The sequence below is a fragment of the Anabas testudineus genome, chromosome 16 (genome assembly GCF_900324465.2).
Source record: "Anabas testudineus chromosome 16, fAnaTes1.2, whole genome shotgun sequence".
NCBI lineage: Eukaryota > Metazoa > Chordata > Actinopteri > Anabantiformes > Anabantidae > Anabas > Anabas testudineus.
In genome coordinates, this window is record NC_046625.1 from 9,427,778 (window position 1) to 9,447,359 (window position 19,582).

At 38.7% G+C, this 19,582-nt stretch overlaps 2 protein-coding genes across 2 annotated transcripts; one reads left to right on the forward strand and one right to left on the reverse strand.

Annotated features, from left to right (window-relative positions):
- The first annotated feature begins 4,220 nt into the window (after positions 1-4,220).
- On the forward strand, positions 4,221-7,133 carry LOC113169284 (lymphocyte activation gene 3 protein-like). The gene is made up of 8 exons (XM_026370593.1): positions 4,221-4,408; positions 4,499-4,619; positions 4,755-4,981; positions 5,199-5,459; positions 5,555-5,872; positions 5,963-6,217; positions 6,333-6,454; positions 6,848-7,133. The coding sequence occupies exons 1-8, from the start codon at positions 4,360-4,362 to the stop codon at positions 6,941-6,943; spliced, it is 1,449 nt and encodes a 482-aa protein (XP_026226378.1). The 5' UTR covers positions 4,221-4,359; the 3' UTR covers positions 6,944-7,133.
- Positions 7,134-7,311: 178 nt separating this feature from the next.
- On the reverse strand, positions 7,312-19,248 carry plekhg6 (pleckstrin homology domain containing, family G (with RhoGef domain) member 6). Its single transcript, XM_026370515.1, has 15 exons — positions 19,148-19,248; positions 17,666-17,882; positions 16,404-16,538; positions 15,990-16,127; positions 15,449-15,544; positions 15,284-15,334; positions 14,851-15,000; positions 13,903-14,013; positions 12,717-12,866; positions 12,473-12,607; positions 11,776-11,895; positions 11,532-11,664; positions 11,332-11,447; positions 9,305-10,699; positions 7,312-7,767 (listed from the first exon to the last, which is right to left on the reverse strand). Exons 1-14 carry the CDS (start codon positions 19,165-19,167, stop codon positions 9,401-9,403), a joined length of 2,871 nt encoding a protein of 956 aa, XP_026226300.1. The 5' UTR covers positions 19,168-19,248; the 3' UTR covers positions 7,312-7,767; positions 9,305-9,400.
- Between the last annotated feature and the right edge of the window lie 334 nt (positions 19,249-19,582).

Here is a 19,582-nt window from a genome sequence, read left to right on the forward strand (position 1 = left end):
CGTAATATTGTTAAAGCCGCGCAAAACAAATGTTTTGATGTGGGTTAAATTTTTTATAAATACTTCACCCCGTAGAGGGAGGTCATCTGTGGAAGCCCATTTACTGCAGCAATAGAAACAATGGATGAATGGATGTCATAATGAAAAAACAAAACAAAAAACAAAACATCAAGTCAATATTTTTCATCCTCATTATATTAATATACATGTCTGGTATTTACATTTATTTGTTATTTATTAACTCTATTGTTTTTGCACATTGTGTCATGTACAGTGGTTGATGTTGTTTCCTTGACAGTAACTCACAGCTGTGAATTCAGTGGTTTGTTGCAGTCACCTGTCTGCGCTCCTTCCCTCACTCTTTACCTTTCTGCAGGTATGTCCAGCCTCAGAGCAATTACTACACAATTACTTGTTCATTCTCAGCATAAAATATAACTAGTCCCAGTCCATCTATTCTCTATCTCACTGAGCTGCCTCTCATGTTCCATATTCCTGATATTTCCATCACTTGCTACATTGATCACTACAATCGTCTTCCTCTGTTTGTCCACAACTACTCTGTCTGGTTTGATAGTCATTGCCAGTTGGACGGTCTATATCTCGTAGTACCAGAGTTCGGGGTTTGGTCATTGTGAACCATCTTTGGAGGTGTATCACATTTTAGCTTTGAGATCTCAGGTCCATACTTGACCAGCCTGCTGCTGGATTGTCTCAGGGAAATCTTTGGACAGCCTGCAGCTGGAATCTTGCCTTTTGTGGTAAACTTCAGCTTCTATTTCTCTTGTACTTTAAGCCTGTTCCTGTACTGTCAGGATTAGTGCATCCGTGCTGTCTTTCAGTCCGACTTTGTCTAACCACTGGTAGGGTTTTATGTTATAAGCCACTTCCTTTGTTTTCTGCTGCCTGAGGTTTTCACTCTGCATATCATCAGTTGGGCCAATCTTCCTGATGTACCTATAGATCTTGTTGTTTCATCTTGATAGTGGCTCTGATGCTCACTAGTCCTCTGCCTCCTTACTTACGCTTAGTGTGCATAAGAGAGCTGGATTTGGGGTAAATGCATTGTAAGGAGCTTCCTTGTCTTGATGTCAGTGGCTTTTATCTCTTCCTTTGGCCGAGTTATAATGAAAGGGGGGTTTCTGGGTCAAGGCCATTACAGACCCTGTTCTGGATCCCATGCAGTTTGCCTACAGAGCCAACAGATCTGTAGAAGACGCTGGAAACTAGTCTAGTCTCTTCTGTCTATCTCTGATACAGACACACACACACACACACACACACACACACACACACACACACACACACACACACACACACACACACACACACACACACAGACTGATACTTTCAGTCTTACTGTTACAAAGAGCTGGGTGGAATATTTTGTCATTTTCAAAGAAACAAGTGCAGCAAAACTGATCTTTGTCTTTATTTCATTCTTGCTAAGACGTCAGCAAGTGTGTGGAAATTTAGACCAGACAAAACATTATTAAACATTAGATTCCATTCAGCTTGAACGTAACACACTGCAATAGCCTGTGCAGAGAAAGGTTAACGTCTTACTGTAAGTGTGCAGGGTGTGCCTCCACATTTAATTTGAACTTTTGACTTTCTTACATCTGTTTTGTCTAGACAAAACACAAAGATTTTTCAGTTTAACATCAAGTTATGCAATAAATAAGATTTAGATTTTCCCACCAGATGCATGGTGTCATGCATTTTTTGCAACTCAGACACACAGTCATGCTCTCAAACTCTCAAGCGCCGAACAAAATGCTGACTTAAGAAAAAGTAGAATTTTTCTCGGCAGATCAGCATTTTTCATCGGTGCTCTACTTCCTTTGCCAGTAAAACTTGGTGGAACATTAAAATTTGTCACGTATAGATTATTCACCATGATATAATCATATCAGTCATTTTAAACAGACCACATCAGTGTTTACAATAATCCAGAAAGCCTTTTGCCTAGACATGCCTACTAAAGGTTAATGGTGATGTAAAAATACAACTCTTGATTATTATAGAACTAAAACTGTCTGTGGCAAGAATAGAGACAGTTCAGTAAGAACCTGACACAGGAACAAACTACTCACTAGCTCAGCTTCTACAGAAGAAGTCTGATTTGACTATTTTCCAAACTCATCCTTATTAACATAATCATCTGCATCCCTCAAGCTCAAAGCTAAACTGTTTCCATGTGAGGGGCATTTTCCTTCACAGTCCCTTCAGCTCATATTCAGATACACAGGAGGTGACTAAACATCAGCTGTAGGAAAGGAAGACCACTTCATAGTGAGTGACGCACACATGCCCCCAACATTGAGCTTCAGAGATACAGTCTCTGTTTTTTTTTTCTTTCTCTCTCTCTCTCTGTGAGAAAACACCAAGCTGAAGCCACAGCCTGAAAGAAATATCAGAGATTTCAATTTGAAGGCTGTTTGATGTGAGGGCGATGTTCTGGGTGGATGAACTTACAGTATCACTCACCCAGCAGGCTGCTACCAAGGAAAATGTCTTCACAAGCTGAAGAAAAACAGCTATGAGGTTTCACCCACATGTTCTCAGGTGTGTGAAACTTTCTGTCACTCTTTCTATCACTCAATCAATCTATCACACTATCTATCACAGTATCTATCACACTATCTATCACAGTATCTATCACACTACCTATCTATCTATCTATCTATCTATCTATCTATCTATCGTATGTCTCTGGCTGTTCTAAAAAATTAGAAGTATCTAATAAAAGACCCAAGTCTTTGTCCGTGTGACAAAGTGCTTCATATGTCAACTGAGGCCCTGAAATCATTAGATGCATTATTATAGTGGGCAGTGAAAAACAAAAATCTAAACCATAGGGTGAACTAAAAATACAAAAACACATTCTGACTTGAAACAGAAATAGCAATAATGGTAATATTTAGGTTGGCACAACTTGTGTAATTTTACTAAATTGTATTTTATGATCTATTAATAAGATCATATAAAGCACAGGGAATGACTACAAAGTAAATCGATGTGTACAAGTAGCTTTGTATATGTAAATATGTTGAGTTTAAACACAGGCGGATTCTCGTTCGCTACTGGAACAACATTAGCTAGTCATTGAGAAGTTAGAGAATTAATATATTTCTCATTCATCTCTGAAAACTGTCACAAATTAAAATTGACAACCACTCACTGATTCATTGTTTCACCTCTAAGGGAATTACATTTGCATTAATTAAGCATCATGTATTTCCTAACCACACACACACTCACAGCAGGATGAATAATTATTTTCAATATTACTTCTTTAGAAGCTCAACTAGTTTTCTTCCACATTTATTCATTGAAAGTTTAGTAGAATAAACTTATAATCTACATAATTATTGCCTAAAAAGCACTTACAATCCATTTGTTTAATATCTAATTATCTACTAATTTAAATGGTGTTAAACAAATGTCTGACTGGCAGTGTAGGCCTGTTCATGTGTGAGAGGGCTTCAAAAACCTACGATAGGGAAAACTTAGAAGTGAGAATGGAGGAGATGATTCACTTTCATGCATATCCATTAGAATAAGCTACCAGGTTACTAAATCTCCCTGTTCCCATACTGGTGATGATGATGATGATGATGATGATGATGATGATGCTGAGAGCTGTGAGTTAACCAGTGGTGGTAAGCGTAACTAACTGGCAGTGACGGAGGAGTGGTTTATAGCGTTGCAGTTTTGTCGTCTCGGTTTCAAAAAACATCTAGAGCTTCCACGAATGACACAGAACCTATTTGTAAACAAGTAGTATTCATTACATCATGAGTAGACTATTGATGGAGTACCTTACTGTTAATTTGACCCAAAACATCTCCAAAAAGGAAAAATCTGAGCCACAACGCTCTTTAAACTATTCTTACATATTCTACTACACAGTCTAATACACTGAGTTTTATCATGTGTATGCTTTAAAATTACTGTGGAAATAATAAAAAGTAATGTTACACATTATTACACAATGTATTTGATGTGAAGAAGAAAACAGAGCAAAGTAGAGAGAATCCGTGGGAGGAAGTGGGTCTCCCTGTTTACATCTCTGTCTTACAGTTTCCAGGCTGAAAAAAATCAGACCGCATCAAAGCCTGACTTCTAGCTGAAGTCACATGATAAGCAGAGGAACTACCCAACTCTCCACCCCCATCAGCACCCACTTGTTCATATAAATGGCTCATCAGCGCAGCTCACAGAAATGCATCTGTCAAGCTGAGAGAGAGACTTGAAGTGGGAAAAAACCTGTTCAGACGGCTTCATCTTGTGGATTAAGTTGAACAATAGTGCAGTTAGAAATCTACAAATTTGATCACAAACAAAAGCAACAAAATGATACTGGAGTGTTTCATCTTCACAGTGATCACCTTCCTTGTGACAGGTAACTTTGTGATTTATTTTAAATTCTGCACTACACTGATTTTTTCTTTTGCAAACTTTTTAAAAAAGATTTTAAATATTTCTTCTACAGAAACTCAATGCCAGGCCACTGAGGTTTTTGCTGAAGAAGGGTCTGGAGCTGTCCTGCCTTGTAAAACTAACTCTTTGTCCCTCATTCCTGCTGCCATCGTGTGGAGTAAAGCCAACAAAGGGTAAGATGCTGCATTTAGTTTTACTGTATCCTCCCAACAAATCACTCAGTTTCCCTCCAGTCCTGTGTTTCTACATCCATTAATGAACCCATCTATTAGCTGATGACACTGAACTTCTGACACATCTGTTAACAGCACTGTTTGGAGAAAGCAGAAGAGTGGTCTGCAGTACTGGGGCGCTAGCTGGTTGAAAAGCGGGTCCGAAGGGACGCGTGTGCGATGCCCCCACTCCCAGTTTGAAAGAGGTGACTACAGCCTCCAAATCAACAGAGTGACAGAGGAGGATGGAGGTGTTTATTCCTGCAGTGTGGAACTTGATAATCGGGTTGTTGAAGAGGTGGTCATCCTCAGAATCATCAAAGGTAACAATCTTACACACAGCCTTCAAACTCTAGACCATTTATTTGAGCATATTTGCACTGCAGTCGCTTCATGAGCATAGAATACAAGAAGATTCTGCTGTCAGTACTGATAAAAAGTCATAATTTACAGTAATCCCATCAAATACTGAAGATGTTTCACCAATAAACCAATGCAAATATCATCAATTAATCAAATTCTCATCTGCTTCCCTTACAGTGACCGTTTCCCCATCTGTTCCCATATGGGGACAAGATGTTTCAGTCACTTGTGACGTGACTCCTTGGCCTTATGGTTTGTCTGTGCAGTGGATTTTGAACAACAGCCCATTTGAGTCCCAGGGTCAAATAATCTCAGACAGAGATGTCACTAAAAGTGTTGTGAGGCAGAAGGCTACTGCAAGACTGACAGGAAATTGGAGCTGTGCCGTCAGCATTAGGGGCAAAATGGGGCGAGCTTCAGCAACTGTGTCTGTGAAAGGTGAGATGCTGCAATAAAATGTGTCGTGGATCAGACCATATCATTTCTTGACAGGTGATTTTAACTCTTACATTTTTTTCTTTATTTACCTAAAGGAATCATCCAACCATCTGATGACAACACCAAAGTGTACGCTGCTGTGGGATCTTCAGTCGTGCTCCCGTGTGTCTTCTCCACTGGTTTAATTCCATCTTCACCAGTTTGGGATAAACTGAAACCTGGGTCTCATTTCAACCCTGCCCCCGGCCTCCTTCCTCGCTCTTTCTCTCCAGTTTCTCCTTTGTCTCAATTCGCCTGGGACAGGTCTGCCAGTTTGAAAGAGGTTGCGTTCGATAATGAGGGCAGGTACAGATGTTCTGGGATCGTACAAGGACAAAGGCAGACTCGAACCATGCAGCTCGTCGTTGCCAAAAGTGAGCTCACGTGGATTCAGATTAAATTTAAGTAAAAATTGATTGAATCCTTAATTTTAACAATACTTGTATTGTCTTGTTTTCTTTCAGTTGAGAGCAACATCTTATCAAAGAAAAAAGGATCTCTCATGCTGACCTGCCAACTGTCCGACACAAGCGAAGTCACCGACTATGAGTGGGTTCGTGTGACCTATGACCCTAATGGCACCCAGTCATTTGAGACCATTCAGAAGGGGAACAAGCTCAGTATCAGCGTGTCAGAGGAGATCCAGGGTGAATGGACATGCAGGTTCTATGGGAGAGGAGGCATTTTGGGAAACGTAACACACCACATTCAGCTGATGAGTAAGTTGTCTCTCTCTATGCTGTATGAGAATATGTTTTAAATAAGCTAAATTATGTTTTTAGTATGATTGTTATAAAAAATGTCATTTTGACCTGTTTGTGTTTTTCCTCCCAGGTGGTCTGAGTGGGCAGAAATCAACACGTTCTTCATATAACACTGCTGCCGTGGTCGGTCTCAGCTTTCTCCTCGTTGTTCTGCTGCTGATTCTGGCTCAGATGTACAAGAACCACCAAAGGGTAAATATCTGTAGTTCAATCCAATTCACTGATTTCTGTTTTCAGTTTATGGTTTTCTGGGGTAGAATACAAATAGACGGAATAGGATCATTTCAGTTTCCACATCTTTTCCATGAAAGATGCAAAATCTTGAAAAGGGGAGATTGTGCCTTTGTTTCTAAATAACTCACTTGATTTCAGAAAAGGTTTTGCATAAGTTTTGCAAGAGTTTCACATTAAAAGTTTTTCCATGTTATATGGGAAATGAGAAAAAAATGTAAAAGAATTCATAACACAAAATTAAATTGAACTGATGTGAATGAAATCACATCTATATATGTGCATCCATTCATTTGATGTTGAATTCTACTTTGTTTACAGTATTTTAATAATTTAAATCTTTTTTTTCTACAGAGAAAAAGGATCTTGCAATATCCTGCGCTAGAGACGATTGTTCATTCCATCTCCAACGAGCGGGAGGAGAAAGAAAGGAGCCGAATTAAAAAGTAAAGAGACATTAATGCAGCAGCATCGTAGGAGAAAATTCACACCACCATCTTCTTCATGCCTGCAAAACGTTGGACATTTGTTTGCACAGGTTTTGTAAATACTTTCAGAGCAGATGTAGCAGTACTGTTTAAGAAAAAACTAATTGAAATATTGTATATTATCCCATTTTTTCAGCTGTAAATGTTTTAATTGCTGTATGTGAAGACTTGTTTGTATATTTTATAACACAATATGTTACAAATAAATTTTACAGAAATAAATCTGGTTTTATTTAATGGGTACAATCGGAATCTGAAAATCTATATAAATAAAAATGCAGTCATTTGTAAAACATGTCATTATATTTACACAAAACACTGACTGCACGAATAAGTATATATTACATATAAGTATATAATATTTTACATTACACAATCTTATCAATCAATCTTACATTTGTGTCAGTGGAAACTAGAAGTTTGCTGCAGCATTAAGTTTGATGTTTTTCATGTTCTTTTCAATTTCTCCTTCTGAATTTCACATTCAAGTTTTAATTTAGATTTGATTTCACACAACAGCATCTGAGCCTAGACTATTAATTGTCAGTCTAGTTTTTTGCATGTATGCAGTGTCGACAGGACACAGATTGTTTGATGTAACATCAGAGCTACACCTGGCTACACTCCCCCTCTTCTGGCTCTAAATGTTCATGAAGATCCAAAAAGGACAACGTTCGACTGATGTCCATCAGAAGCCCTTCATTTTCATGATGTAAATAATACATGACGTCATCAGCATCAACGCACCAGCCTGACCAGTCCACGTTTTCACCACTAAAGGCAACACTGGAGAAAGAGAGACATTAGAAAATTATTATTTGTCCTCACAAAGCTGCCATCCTGCATCAATATGAAAGTGATTATATAGATTAAATGTTTAAGATGCATTTGAATCTTGCCAACAGTTAAAGAAATACTTGCACTACAAGTAATTGTAGTAATTAATGCATCAGATTTCCTCAGAGTTTAGTTAATACTTTAAAAAGCTACAGAAATAGTTGTCTAACCATAAGAAAGAAAATAAGTTTGCAATTGAAAACATTTGTTGAAAAAACTGAAGAAAGACAATGTCCCAGGAGTTCAAAAAGGTTTTATGCACATTAAGTGTGATACAAAATGCATTTGATGTGTTAATGTGGACTTGAGGAAGATTAATGTTGTGGTTAGAAAGTTAAAAAACAAAGCAACAAAAAGAAACATGAGGGTAATTTTAAGTTTCCATTCTCACGCAAGAATCTGTCCATTATCTGCCTACTCCTCACTGACAACTAATTTCAATAGTACAGACAGTGCAAAAGCACATCTACCAATTAAGAGGAGTACATGTGAATTTATTCAGCATACAGCAAAGCGGCCTGAATTAAAGGGCACACGTCTCTTTATTATTCACAGTAATTCATGTGAAGCTCGATCTGCACCTGGCACAGTAACTGGTGGCTTGCTGTGCTATGATTAAACAATATTCAGATTTGCTTAGTGAGTATCAAGGTCGTATAATAATGTGGTCGTCGTTCGAATGGAGACTTGGGCTCAACTCACAATTTTTATTTATTCTTGCCTATCAGGTCTTCCTGTATTGGAAAGATGGTGTGAATACTGTTTATTATTATAAGAAGTGGTAGTAGTACTTGTAGTAGTAGTAGTAGTAGTAGTAGTAGTAGCAGTAGTAGTAGTAGTAGTAGTAGTACTATAGTAGTAAGATTTTAACAAACCAGGTTTGGGACCATGTAAGTTTTTAGACTCTAAACATCAACAATAATCAATTAGCTCATTCTGTTCTGTGGTTGGAAAATATCATACTGTATACCCATAAGTCCGAACTCAATCGGGCTTGTAATGAATTAGTTCCTTATTAGTTTTATTGTTGCTCTGGTGAAATACACTGAGCTGCACTTATGTACAGTCTTTATGTCTGTTTTGGGGGACGCAGATTGAGACTGTATGGGACATTCTCTCTGATGTTTAATGTTTTTTTTTTTTTTTTTTTTTTTTTTTTTTAAACATACTGTCTTGTGTATTCTTAATTTCTATATTTTCTTACAGTATGTAAATATTAATTGTTTGACAAATTGACTTTATTTAGTGATCAATACAATAAAAATGTTCTGGTTTCTGAGCTACATTAATACCCTCTGATGTTTGTGTTTTTGTATTGGTATTGTACGAGGTGAGGATATCATTTCATCATATAAGAAAGATATCAGGATATCATGTCTTTGTGTGTTTTTTTTTTTTTTTACTTGTTTGTGCATAAGAAACAAAATAATGTTTGCTAGATAACACATAACTTAGTCACACATTAAATAATGCATTAAGTACTAACCTGTTCCTCTTCTCATAATCGTCTTCATCCACCAACTGCTCCTTCCATCCTTCACTTACTGTCGAAGCCCGGTATCTTGTCAGCTCCACCTCTTTCTCACCCCGATTCTGTTTCTCTGTCTCCATCACTGGGTGTAGTGGAAAATGAGGGGGAAGGAGGAGGATCACTTGAGCTCAGATTGGCCCTTCTCAAGTCTCTGTCTCTCTTTAATCCATCTCGCTCACCCTTTTTTACTTTGGCTTTTTCCAGGAGACCTTCCAGAAGTGAAGAATGTCCGTTCATGTTATTCTGTCTTTGGGGTGAAGTGGACATGCTACTTGGGGGCAGAGGAGATTCATGCCCTCCTTCAGTGCTGATGTTGGGAATGGAGGTGCTCAGCTGACTTTTTATTTTGGGCCTCTTGTTCAGATCAGGCAGCTCAGATTCAGACAAAGTTTGGGGATCTTGAGACTCTCTATCACTGAGGGTCCAAAACATGCCTTGGTTTGGCTTCAGGGAGCCCAGCTTGAGCACTCGGTGTGTTTCTGAGCTTTGGCCAGAAGAAATAGAGTTTCTCTTAGTGTTTAGGTTATAGTCTGAGTCAGTGTTGGAGGAAGAACTGGTGTTTGAAGGCACTAAAGTCTCTTTTGAGTCGTGGTGGGATATCTGAGCCAAGGGGCCCTGAAGGGTGCTCACTGGCTTCTTTCTTTGTATCCCAGGTGACTTCAGATTTCTGGACAACACCCAAGACTTTGTATATGTCTCAGTGTCATCAGAGTCGCTATTGCTGGAATTTCTACTGGTTTCCTGATTCATAGGGTTGAAATCTGAGTTTCTTCTTCTGACTATTCTTCTTCCTGCTGGGAGTTGTTGAACCACAGGCTCCCTCCTGGATAGAGTTGGTTTGTTAGAAAGCTGTAAAGAGTCATCTTCATTTGTTGGGTAGTCAACATCTGGTAATCCACCTATTAAAAAAGTCTCATTTCCAGTCGTCTTGTATCTTAATGAATCTGCAGCATTACTAGGAATGTAATTATCCAGATTTGAGGCCCTGTGGTTCAAGCTCACCCTTTGCTCATTTGTCAGCTGAGATTCGACTATTTTCTGCACAGATTCCTGTTTATTATGTGTGGGCATTGACCCAAAAGGTGATCCCCTGTTGTCAGTACCAACATCTTCAAGACTCTCTTCATCTGCTTCTGTAGTTTGCACCATCCCATTTGATAAATGGGGAGAAATAAATTCATCTTCAAGTTCATTTGCAAAAACGTCTTCATCTGATTGTGTAAGATGTTGCTCTTCTGTCTCCAAATCCTCCATCTCAGCTTCTACAGGACGTTCGATCTCCACCTGCTGGATTTTCCAGTTCTGCTGTTTTCTGTTTGCTTCGCTCTCTCTCTGGATCATCAGTGTTTCCTGGTAATATTATGAACATGAGGAATAATAATAATACAGTTTCATTTCTAAGCTTATAAGTCTGCAGTCATACTAGCAGCTCATTGAGGCTGTACTGAAAATGTGGTAATTGGAGCTTTTGAGCTAAATACTAGCTCCTTTTACTGCCAATTCAAATGAAATTCAAGTTTCCTACACCAATATGGCTCTGTTCTGTATACAAGGTACTACACTGGTGTAGGGGGTCCATGTTGACATGTTAAGCAGTCTCAAGAGGCAGTGTGGGGGGGCAGGGTGGTTTCACCTAAGCACTTGTTTAAAAGACCAGACGTGGCAGTGGGTGTTGGGAGGAAGGGGGGCGAAATGTTGGTGACATTTCAATGTGAAACCAGCAACTGGGGTCTCACATTAAAACTAAATTACTGGACAAATTACAATCTGATCCTGATAGTAGCACCAAATTATGTGCCAATCAACTGTATATTGTAGAGGTTAAGGTATTGAACGAAAACATTTGGTGCCATAGATTAGTGGTCTGAGGATCACCAAGTTCAAGATTAACCCTCTTAAATCATGAATCTATCTACAACAGCCACCAAACATTTCTGTACATATTTCTGGACCAATCTTCTAACAGAAGTGTTATTTTTTACCTTTGCTTGCTGGATGTTGGAGATCCACGTAGCACAGCGCTCTGGCGTGCTGGCTGAAATAATGTAGACACTCATAGCACTCTGAAGCTCACCCACTTCCACAAGAACAAATGAACCTGACAGAAAAACAGGGGGTGGGGTTATAGGATTAATAAGATATCTACATAGCCTCCGACACTCGCAGTGCGCTAGATACTTACAGCCATCTTTCAGTGCTATACAGTGGGTTCTGTCAAGAGTGAGAGGAGGTCGAACCACCTTCAGCCGCTCTCCTTTTTTCTGGATTTTGGTCAATAGCAGCACATCTGAGAACAGTAGAGCCACCACTTCCAACTGCATTGCACCACGTGAAAGGAATATTGAAAAAGTCAGACATGTAATGAAAGCATTTTCCGCAGAGAAAGATTTAAGGGTGCAGTAAGTGAGTGCACAGGCTCTGCTCACCTTGCTGTCTTTTCTCCCTCGAAGCTTCAAGTTCTCTTCCAGCAGCAGCTTACGAATGACATTAGAACCCACTCCTCTGATGGGGCATGTCAGGTCAAACTGGCAGATCTCTTTGACATGCTGTCAAGCAAATGCATGACGAGTAGTGAGCAAAAGTTCAGCATATTACAGTAGATCTCTATTGTAAAGTAGGTAAAATATTATAATGGCACTGTCGCAGCTAAAACTACAGTCCCTAAATACTGTGATGAATCCTACCATTTAGGTACATTAAATGCACTACATTAAATGGTACATAAGTAATTTTACATGTGTTTCATAAGCCGTCTCCACGGCCTTTTGACTTGCTAACTAGGAAAATCACATTTGGCTCTGATAAAAAAAAATTAATATTAATGGCTATTCTTCCATAAACGAAAGCATGATGGTGAACTAGACCAGTACAAGTACTCTGAAACTGAAACAGCTAAATGGAATTGAGTCGTCATTAGTTTAATTACATACACCTTTGCTTTTCTCACTGAATGCCTTCAGTGGAAAGCGTTTACAGGTGTGATGTTTCCTCTGCTTCGGGTAAAGATTTAGTTATTTTGTAAACTGAATGAATGCAAATGTCTGTTCTGTAGTGTAGGGAATATTTCTTTTTAAGACTCCAGAGTATTGATTCAAAATAATTATTAAGAGAAGAAGATGTCACCTTGTCAATTTCTTCATTAATTCCTTCCACCTCATATCCCTCCACCCTCTCAGCAGAGATGGAGAGAGCGAGCTGCTCATCTTTTAGCCTCAAGTAATCATTGATACTCTCCAAAAAAACAATTACACTGGATATCTAGGAAAAGAAGGAAGGTTTCATGAGTCAGTGGGTGTTTGTTGCTCTAGAGGACAAACACTTTGTGCTTAATTAAACAGGTTTGACAATTAAAATGTCAAATCCTCACCATGCCCCTGAGTGTGTGCTGTACATGTGTGTCCTGGGTGTATCTGAGCACAGCTTTGAGCAGCAGAGGGTACTTTGTGATCCTCTGATGGGGTTTGGCCTGCATGTCTCCGAGCCGCATCCGGTCACACTGAGGGTGAGTCTCCACCCACTGGACAGGACAAATACACAAGAGAGTTGGTGCTTTTAGGAAGGAAAGTATTTAATTACACCGTCTCTTTATATTGTAGATGAAATAGTACTGAAAAGGTTTAAGGTTGTATCTTAAGAGTCAGATTGCCCAAATTAGTGGCAAACAGCATCCTCCAGCACAACAAATAGTAAAAAGTATCCAGCCATGCAGGTAGTTTTGGTTTTATTTCTGCAGACTTAAAACTATCTTTTGTTTATGCTTCTAGCACTGGAAAATTTAATAAGCAAAACAGAATTCTTCCATTCACCTCAAGTACAGTGAAGGGGTTGCACAACTCAGTGGTTGATATTGCAAAGGCTTGACATATTAAACCACACTTACCAAAACAAAGTCTACCACAGGGGCTGGGGTAAATGAGATGTTTTTTTGTTTTGTGTGATATGCACTCACAGACCCTTTTACACCCACTGAGTACCCTTTCTTTAAACAACAATCACCTCCCACTCAGGTTGTCAAGTTGAGGGTATGACATAAGTGAAAAAGCAAGTGTTGAATACACACAAACATGTTATCTGCTTTGTTAACAGGTCTGTGGCATTGACTAATGTTGCAGGGTGATATGTGTGCATGAAAAATGCTCATTCTTTTGTGCATTAATGGTCATTCCCATGGTTGATTTATATGCTGTTTTGCTCAACAAGCGGTGTGGGACAGTGGTTTCCCAGAAGTGTCCTTTTATTGAATTTAGTGAAGTTAGAAATTAACTTCAAACTGCTGTCAAGCTGAATCATTTGGAGAAGATGTTGGTAAGAAAAGTGGTTGCTTCTCAGGAAGAGGCTATAACAGGTCGCCCACAAGATTATGAAAGCATCAAAAATCAAACAGAGCAACCCTTGATAACAGAACAGTTAGTCATTACACTGAATTCCACTCAAATACTAACCTCTTTAGTGTGTGACAGTATTTCTGCATATTTATATGAACTTTCATCCTCAAATGTGTTTATGTTTGGGGTTGCATGTGGTGTATATGGATGACGTCTGCTTTACTATACCTGAACATAGGTATGGAAATGTGGGTTGTTCTCCATCTGCCTGCGTGTGAACTCTAGATTGTTTTCTTCCTCCCAGCAGTAATGTTTATAGGATAAGAAACGCTCATGAAACTGCAGACAGAAAGAAAAGGATGTTTAATCTCAATGTGACTCGTGCAATCATAAATAAAATACCTGCATATGAATCTTTGGCAATTTTCACTTTTTGGAGTGCAAATACTAAATCACTGGAGTACTGCTTTAAATAAAAGTAAAGACATCTAATTAAAATAATCATTATACAGCAGTGTTATATTATCTTTATATAATTGAATTTTAATTATTAATACATTAATGGGCAGAAATGTGCAAAGTTTGACACTAAAAGGCTGTTTTTTACTAAAGTGCAAAGTGTTTCTCTGTGCTCACTTTAAATCTAAGCCAAGGTGTTTATGTATGAGTGAGATCATTTGTGACTTAACTGGGCTGAAGCTACTTATGGGCCAACTTTGCAACAGTTTGAAGTTTGAAACCTCCCGTGCACTTTGCAGTGAAGAAAAAGTCAGCTAATGTTTGGAAGTTAAAATTGTGAAGTAAACAATTTGTACTGTATGTGCACAGATTCTTAATAAGGTCATTTTATTATTTTGTGGAACAAACAATGATACTTTTATTGTTAGAAATTCTTATCTGGAAAGCTTTAATTTATTCACATGCTGTTGTATAGTTAACAGTGCATTATATTTGACGTGCACAGATCTTAATCATCTAAATACGTATAAGTATTAAATAATGTCAAATAATGTGGTGCATCTACAGAGCACTGTTATGCAAATCTAGGTACATCTACTCTACATATCAACATAACGTGCAAATGGTAAAAGCCAAGTCAAAAAGCAATAGTGTTAGTGCTTGAACTGAAACACCCTCATGAGTGTGAGGGCAATCTTGCAGACACTGATCTCTTACCTTCAGACAACCAGCTTTTAACCTTTGCGGGTCAAAGGGCTTGCCTGTTCTGCGGACCTCATGTAGCATGGGGTAAATCACTTCCTGCCAGAACAGCTGGTGTGCACTAAGGATAGAGGGGAGGTTGGAAAATAGCAGCTCAGGGGTCACCTGTCACAACAGGAAGACAAAACAAAAATAAAAACCATAGTGTTAAATTTAAACTCCCCTGCTTTATGATATTTTCCATCTTCTGAGTGGAAAAGTGTTGTGCTACATTTTCCACTTTGTGTGTTGTATTGTGCATCAGCTTGAGCGGATGTTCTCATTGTGTCAATGTATGTCAATGATATGCAAATCAGTGGAAAATAAGCCTGCAGATTAAGGGTGCCGTGCAGCAAGTGTGTTTGTTTATGTTCCAGTGTAGATGAGGCTGCATGCTCTGCAGACTGACCTCCAGGAGAAATCCATGCTGGTGCAGGTTGACAAGAGCCGCAAGCACCAACTGCGAGAGGCAAACACAGCATTGTTAGACATCCTGTGGAAAATCCCTTTTCAGCTTCGATATACATCAAAAGAACTGTTTTACTATGAGAGCAGGTAGAGAGCAATATCTCACATCTTTGATGATGATTAACTTGTTGATGTAGGTGAGTTCCGTGTGAACAAACTCCCACAGCGCCTCCTGTTGGTGTCTCTGAATCTTTGACATCGTCTGATATCGTGAAAACAAGATAGAAAAGGAGAAAAGAAAGGGGCATCAGCTGTAAGACATGATTCAAGATGCCAAAGCAGGTTTTTTTTACAATAAAACAGCTGTTTTTCTTTTTGTAAACAAAAAGAAAGCCTTAGTTTATCTCTCAGCACTTTCTAGACGTCCTATAAACTGTTTTTTAAATATGCACAATGCACTAGTGAGTCTTTACATACATGTCCATCATTATGAAGGAGTATATCTCAGTGCAATGATTTGGTTGTTTTTAATAGATTTCACAAAACAGTGTATGTTTGTGGTACAATAGAATGAGCTGCAGTAGGCTTTGGCTCTACAGACAATACAGGATAAATTTATTGTTAAAATAATTTGTGCTTAATGTTTGGATCTTTTAACTGAATGTGTCAATAAAAGGAAGAAAGAGTCATCCTTTAATGGGCCGTACTGAGTGAGACTGCACTAGATCGGTCCAGTTCTTCTCAAGTGTTGACCCTTGACCTTCCTCCTTCCATCTCCACTTTAGGCAGTCTGGCACAGCAAAGGTCTGAAGAGCCTGTTTCAACACATCCAGCTGACCGCGTTCCTGAGAGGTTGAATAAGAACGAACGAACGAGAAATCAGTAACAAAAAAAATAGAGGAAATTCTGACTCTGTAATGGTTAAGAAATTCCTTAGAAGATTATTAACAGTCGTTATGCATATTTGTGGTCAGTTGGTGCATATAAAAGTATGCCAGCGGAGAAGAACAAGTAGTGCTGTGGTTGTTGCAGTTGTTTGAGTAGGCGGACACGTTAGAACAAGTCTGTATCTGTATCTCCATGTCAGCAAATTGTGTGAAAAGCAGCAGGCAAGATAATACCTCAGATGCTGAGCTCTTGTCAGACACGCCTTGGCTAAACAAGCTCTGTCTCAGTGCAGCTCTTTGTTTTCCTCCTGCAAAGGCTCCTTTACTAACTGTTACAAAGTCAGTCACAACCTTCTGCTTGGTCCGTCTCTGAAATGAGAAAATAGCGTCAGACTTTGTACGTTTAAATTAATGCAAATGTTGTCATGCCAGAGGTTCAAGCATGTTTATATCATGTTTTAAATCAACAATCATAACAGAAGGTACAGGTTTTAATTATTTAAGACATACTATGCAATATGCAATAGACTGGCAAGATGAATTTGGAAACACAGAATAACGGACAAATCAATTTTTAACTTTACTGTCATCAAGAAAACAGCCTTTGCAGGAATAACCCCCTGACAAATCCGTGGTAATCTACTGATCAGTCTTTGCAGATATTCATCATATTTCCACCTCCATGCATCCTTGATGGTGTTAGTCAGGCATCTGTCATCTTTTAATGAGCTCTGCTTCTGATCTCTATAAACCTCAAAGCGCGAATTGGAACCAAGAATTCTTCTTGGTTCCAGTCATCATCATCTGCATCCTCCACCTCTGATTTGCCCTCGGTAGGGTTTTTTATTGGAAACTCTGACCATGAAGCTAGCTGATCTAAGACACGTGCACATTGTGTACACTGGTTTCTCTCTTGTTTTATTCAATTATGCAGCCGATTCAGGAGCAGTGAGGCATCTGTTTTTCAAGGAGGAGACTTGAAAGTACTTGTCTTCTTGAACAGAAGTTCACTTGGTCCTGCATCTTCTGCCCTGATTGGAGTCAGTTGTAGCATTTCTCTGGAGAATTATAGTTCACACCATTTAAAGAAATAATTTTTTCTCACTATGTCTCAGTTGAGAAAGAGACAAATATAAACTCAAATGATTGGTTTATTTATTGAAGTTTAAGAATAATCTGTGACAAGTGAAGTTCTATATACATTATTACTTGGTCAATGTAAATTTAGATTTTAACTATTTATGAAATTTTGGGCTGTTTAACGTGCAAAAATAAAAATATTTCTGTTTGCAATATATAATAACCCACAATCTGTGAGAATATTTCAAGTATTTTAAAATTAGACTTTTTAAATGTAGGAAGGAAGTATCCAACCATGAATGCATCACAAGCTCATATTTTGTATAAAAGATAGTTGAAAAAATATATTGAATTGAATAAATGTATGTCACATCTGGTTAAATTCTTAATACTTCTTCCTGTCTCAAGTCACTTGCCTGATAACCCAGCGTTCTGAATTTGTGTTTGTCTGCTGACCCCCTGTGGTGATGGTTTATCTCTGCAGCTGCTGTCACACCATCAACATCTGGCTCTCTGCTTTCCATGTCCCTCAGCCTTTCCCCGTCCACAGTGTCTCGCCACAGCACCGATCCCTCTTCCACCGATGATTCATTTCCCCCGTCATTGTTTACATGCGGTGCTTTTGAGGAAAGGCTGAGGATAAACAAGTAGCATTACACATGTTAGCGCATGTTGAACACATGAGGGCACAGAGGAGAAGAGTGACATTATGTGCTCTGTTGTCACAGATTTTATAAGACTACAGGTCACAGGGTGCATGTGTACACAGTCCAAGTAGTACTTTTCATTGTTTGATTATAACAAAGAAACATTACAGCATGAATCAATACTACTACTGCAGTATTTTTTAGCTTAGGCTAGTTTGCTTTGCTTGTACATATAAAATAGCAACAGAAATTATTACAGTAAAATTACTATAAAACAGCTCATGTACATTTCTGACTACATGACTGACCTCGTTTAAAAGACTCTTTCAGTGTGAGTGTAAAATGATGCCAATCTGAATGCAAGTTTGTTTCATAGTGAAAGTATCTAATAACTTTGAAGTATGTAATCATGTAACAGTAATTACACATTACTGCCTGGTTGACTATCAAATAGCCCTGCTGGTACTCAGGATTTCAGACATCATTACTGTTGTATTGCACAGACTGACCTTGAATAATAGGACACTATACATTTCACATGGCTGCAGTTCCAGTTACACAGCTGTGCAAGTTATGGTGTCATTCCAGGACTTGAATGACACTAGTTCCCATGAACCTGACATTACAACTTGCACATTCAAGTTACAACAAAGAATTTGTCTCTATTTCCAGAAAAATACTGTTCCTTATTATTTCACAATTGCTTCAGTAGACATTAAACTATTTTAGTTTTTATAAACTGCTGAGTCAGTTTTGTTACTTAAATTTTTAAATAGTAAGAAGCAGTGAGGGTTAACTAGTTTAACAGTTAGAATGAATTATATTTATTCTGTTTTTAAAAGCCATTATAAAAGCAAAGACAGTCACAAGAGCAAACACACTGATGACAGCTGCACTGGGCTAATCCACCCACTCTATATTGTCAAACACACAGTGCTTTCATCACACTGTCATACCTGCTTATAATCACTGTCTGTATCCCACTTAAACTCACTAAGCACGTCTGAAACAAGATTATCTTTGATTTGTAATGTTGCCTATTGAAAGATGGATCTACAAAAACAGGCCTCCCGGTAGTCGTAGAGCCTCAGTAAATCAAAAACCTAAATACCACAGGAGTCAGCTGAGGCACACAGCCGCAAATGAGAGCGACTTGCAGAGGTGAAGTCTTGAAGTACAATCCTTTTATTAACTGTATCCTCTCCCAATGTTAAACTACTGGTTTTACAATAAATAAATTATCCTCTTTACCTGGGCTTGGTTGGATCCATTTTGTCTCATACAGTCATGTTTGGTTTCTGTTGCCTTTCTCCTCCTCTTTCTTTCAACCTGGATCGGTCCCTCCCTCTCTTCCTTCTACCTGCACCACTGCCCTCTGCAACTGGCCTGACGGGAACAACTGGATTCTGCAGCCAACAAACGAGTGATCAAGGTTGGTTAATGTGTTGTTGCTAAAAGTGCTTAGTGGAGCGGAGTGTTGACTGATTTCTTTAAGGACGATCTGTTGTGGGTGCGTGTCAATCAGGCTTATTGATCGCCCAGAATAAACAGAGGAAAATAGTTTTAAGAGGGGAAGAGACGTCTTATGACGTCTCATTACATACCAGAGACAGATGCACTGACTAAAATCAACTGTGGGAATCTGGTATTTGATAGCAGAGTAAAAAAATGAAGAGCACACAGGTA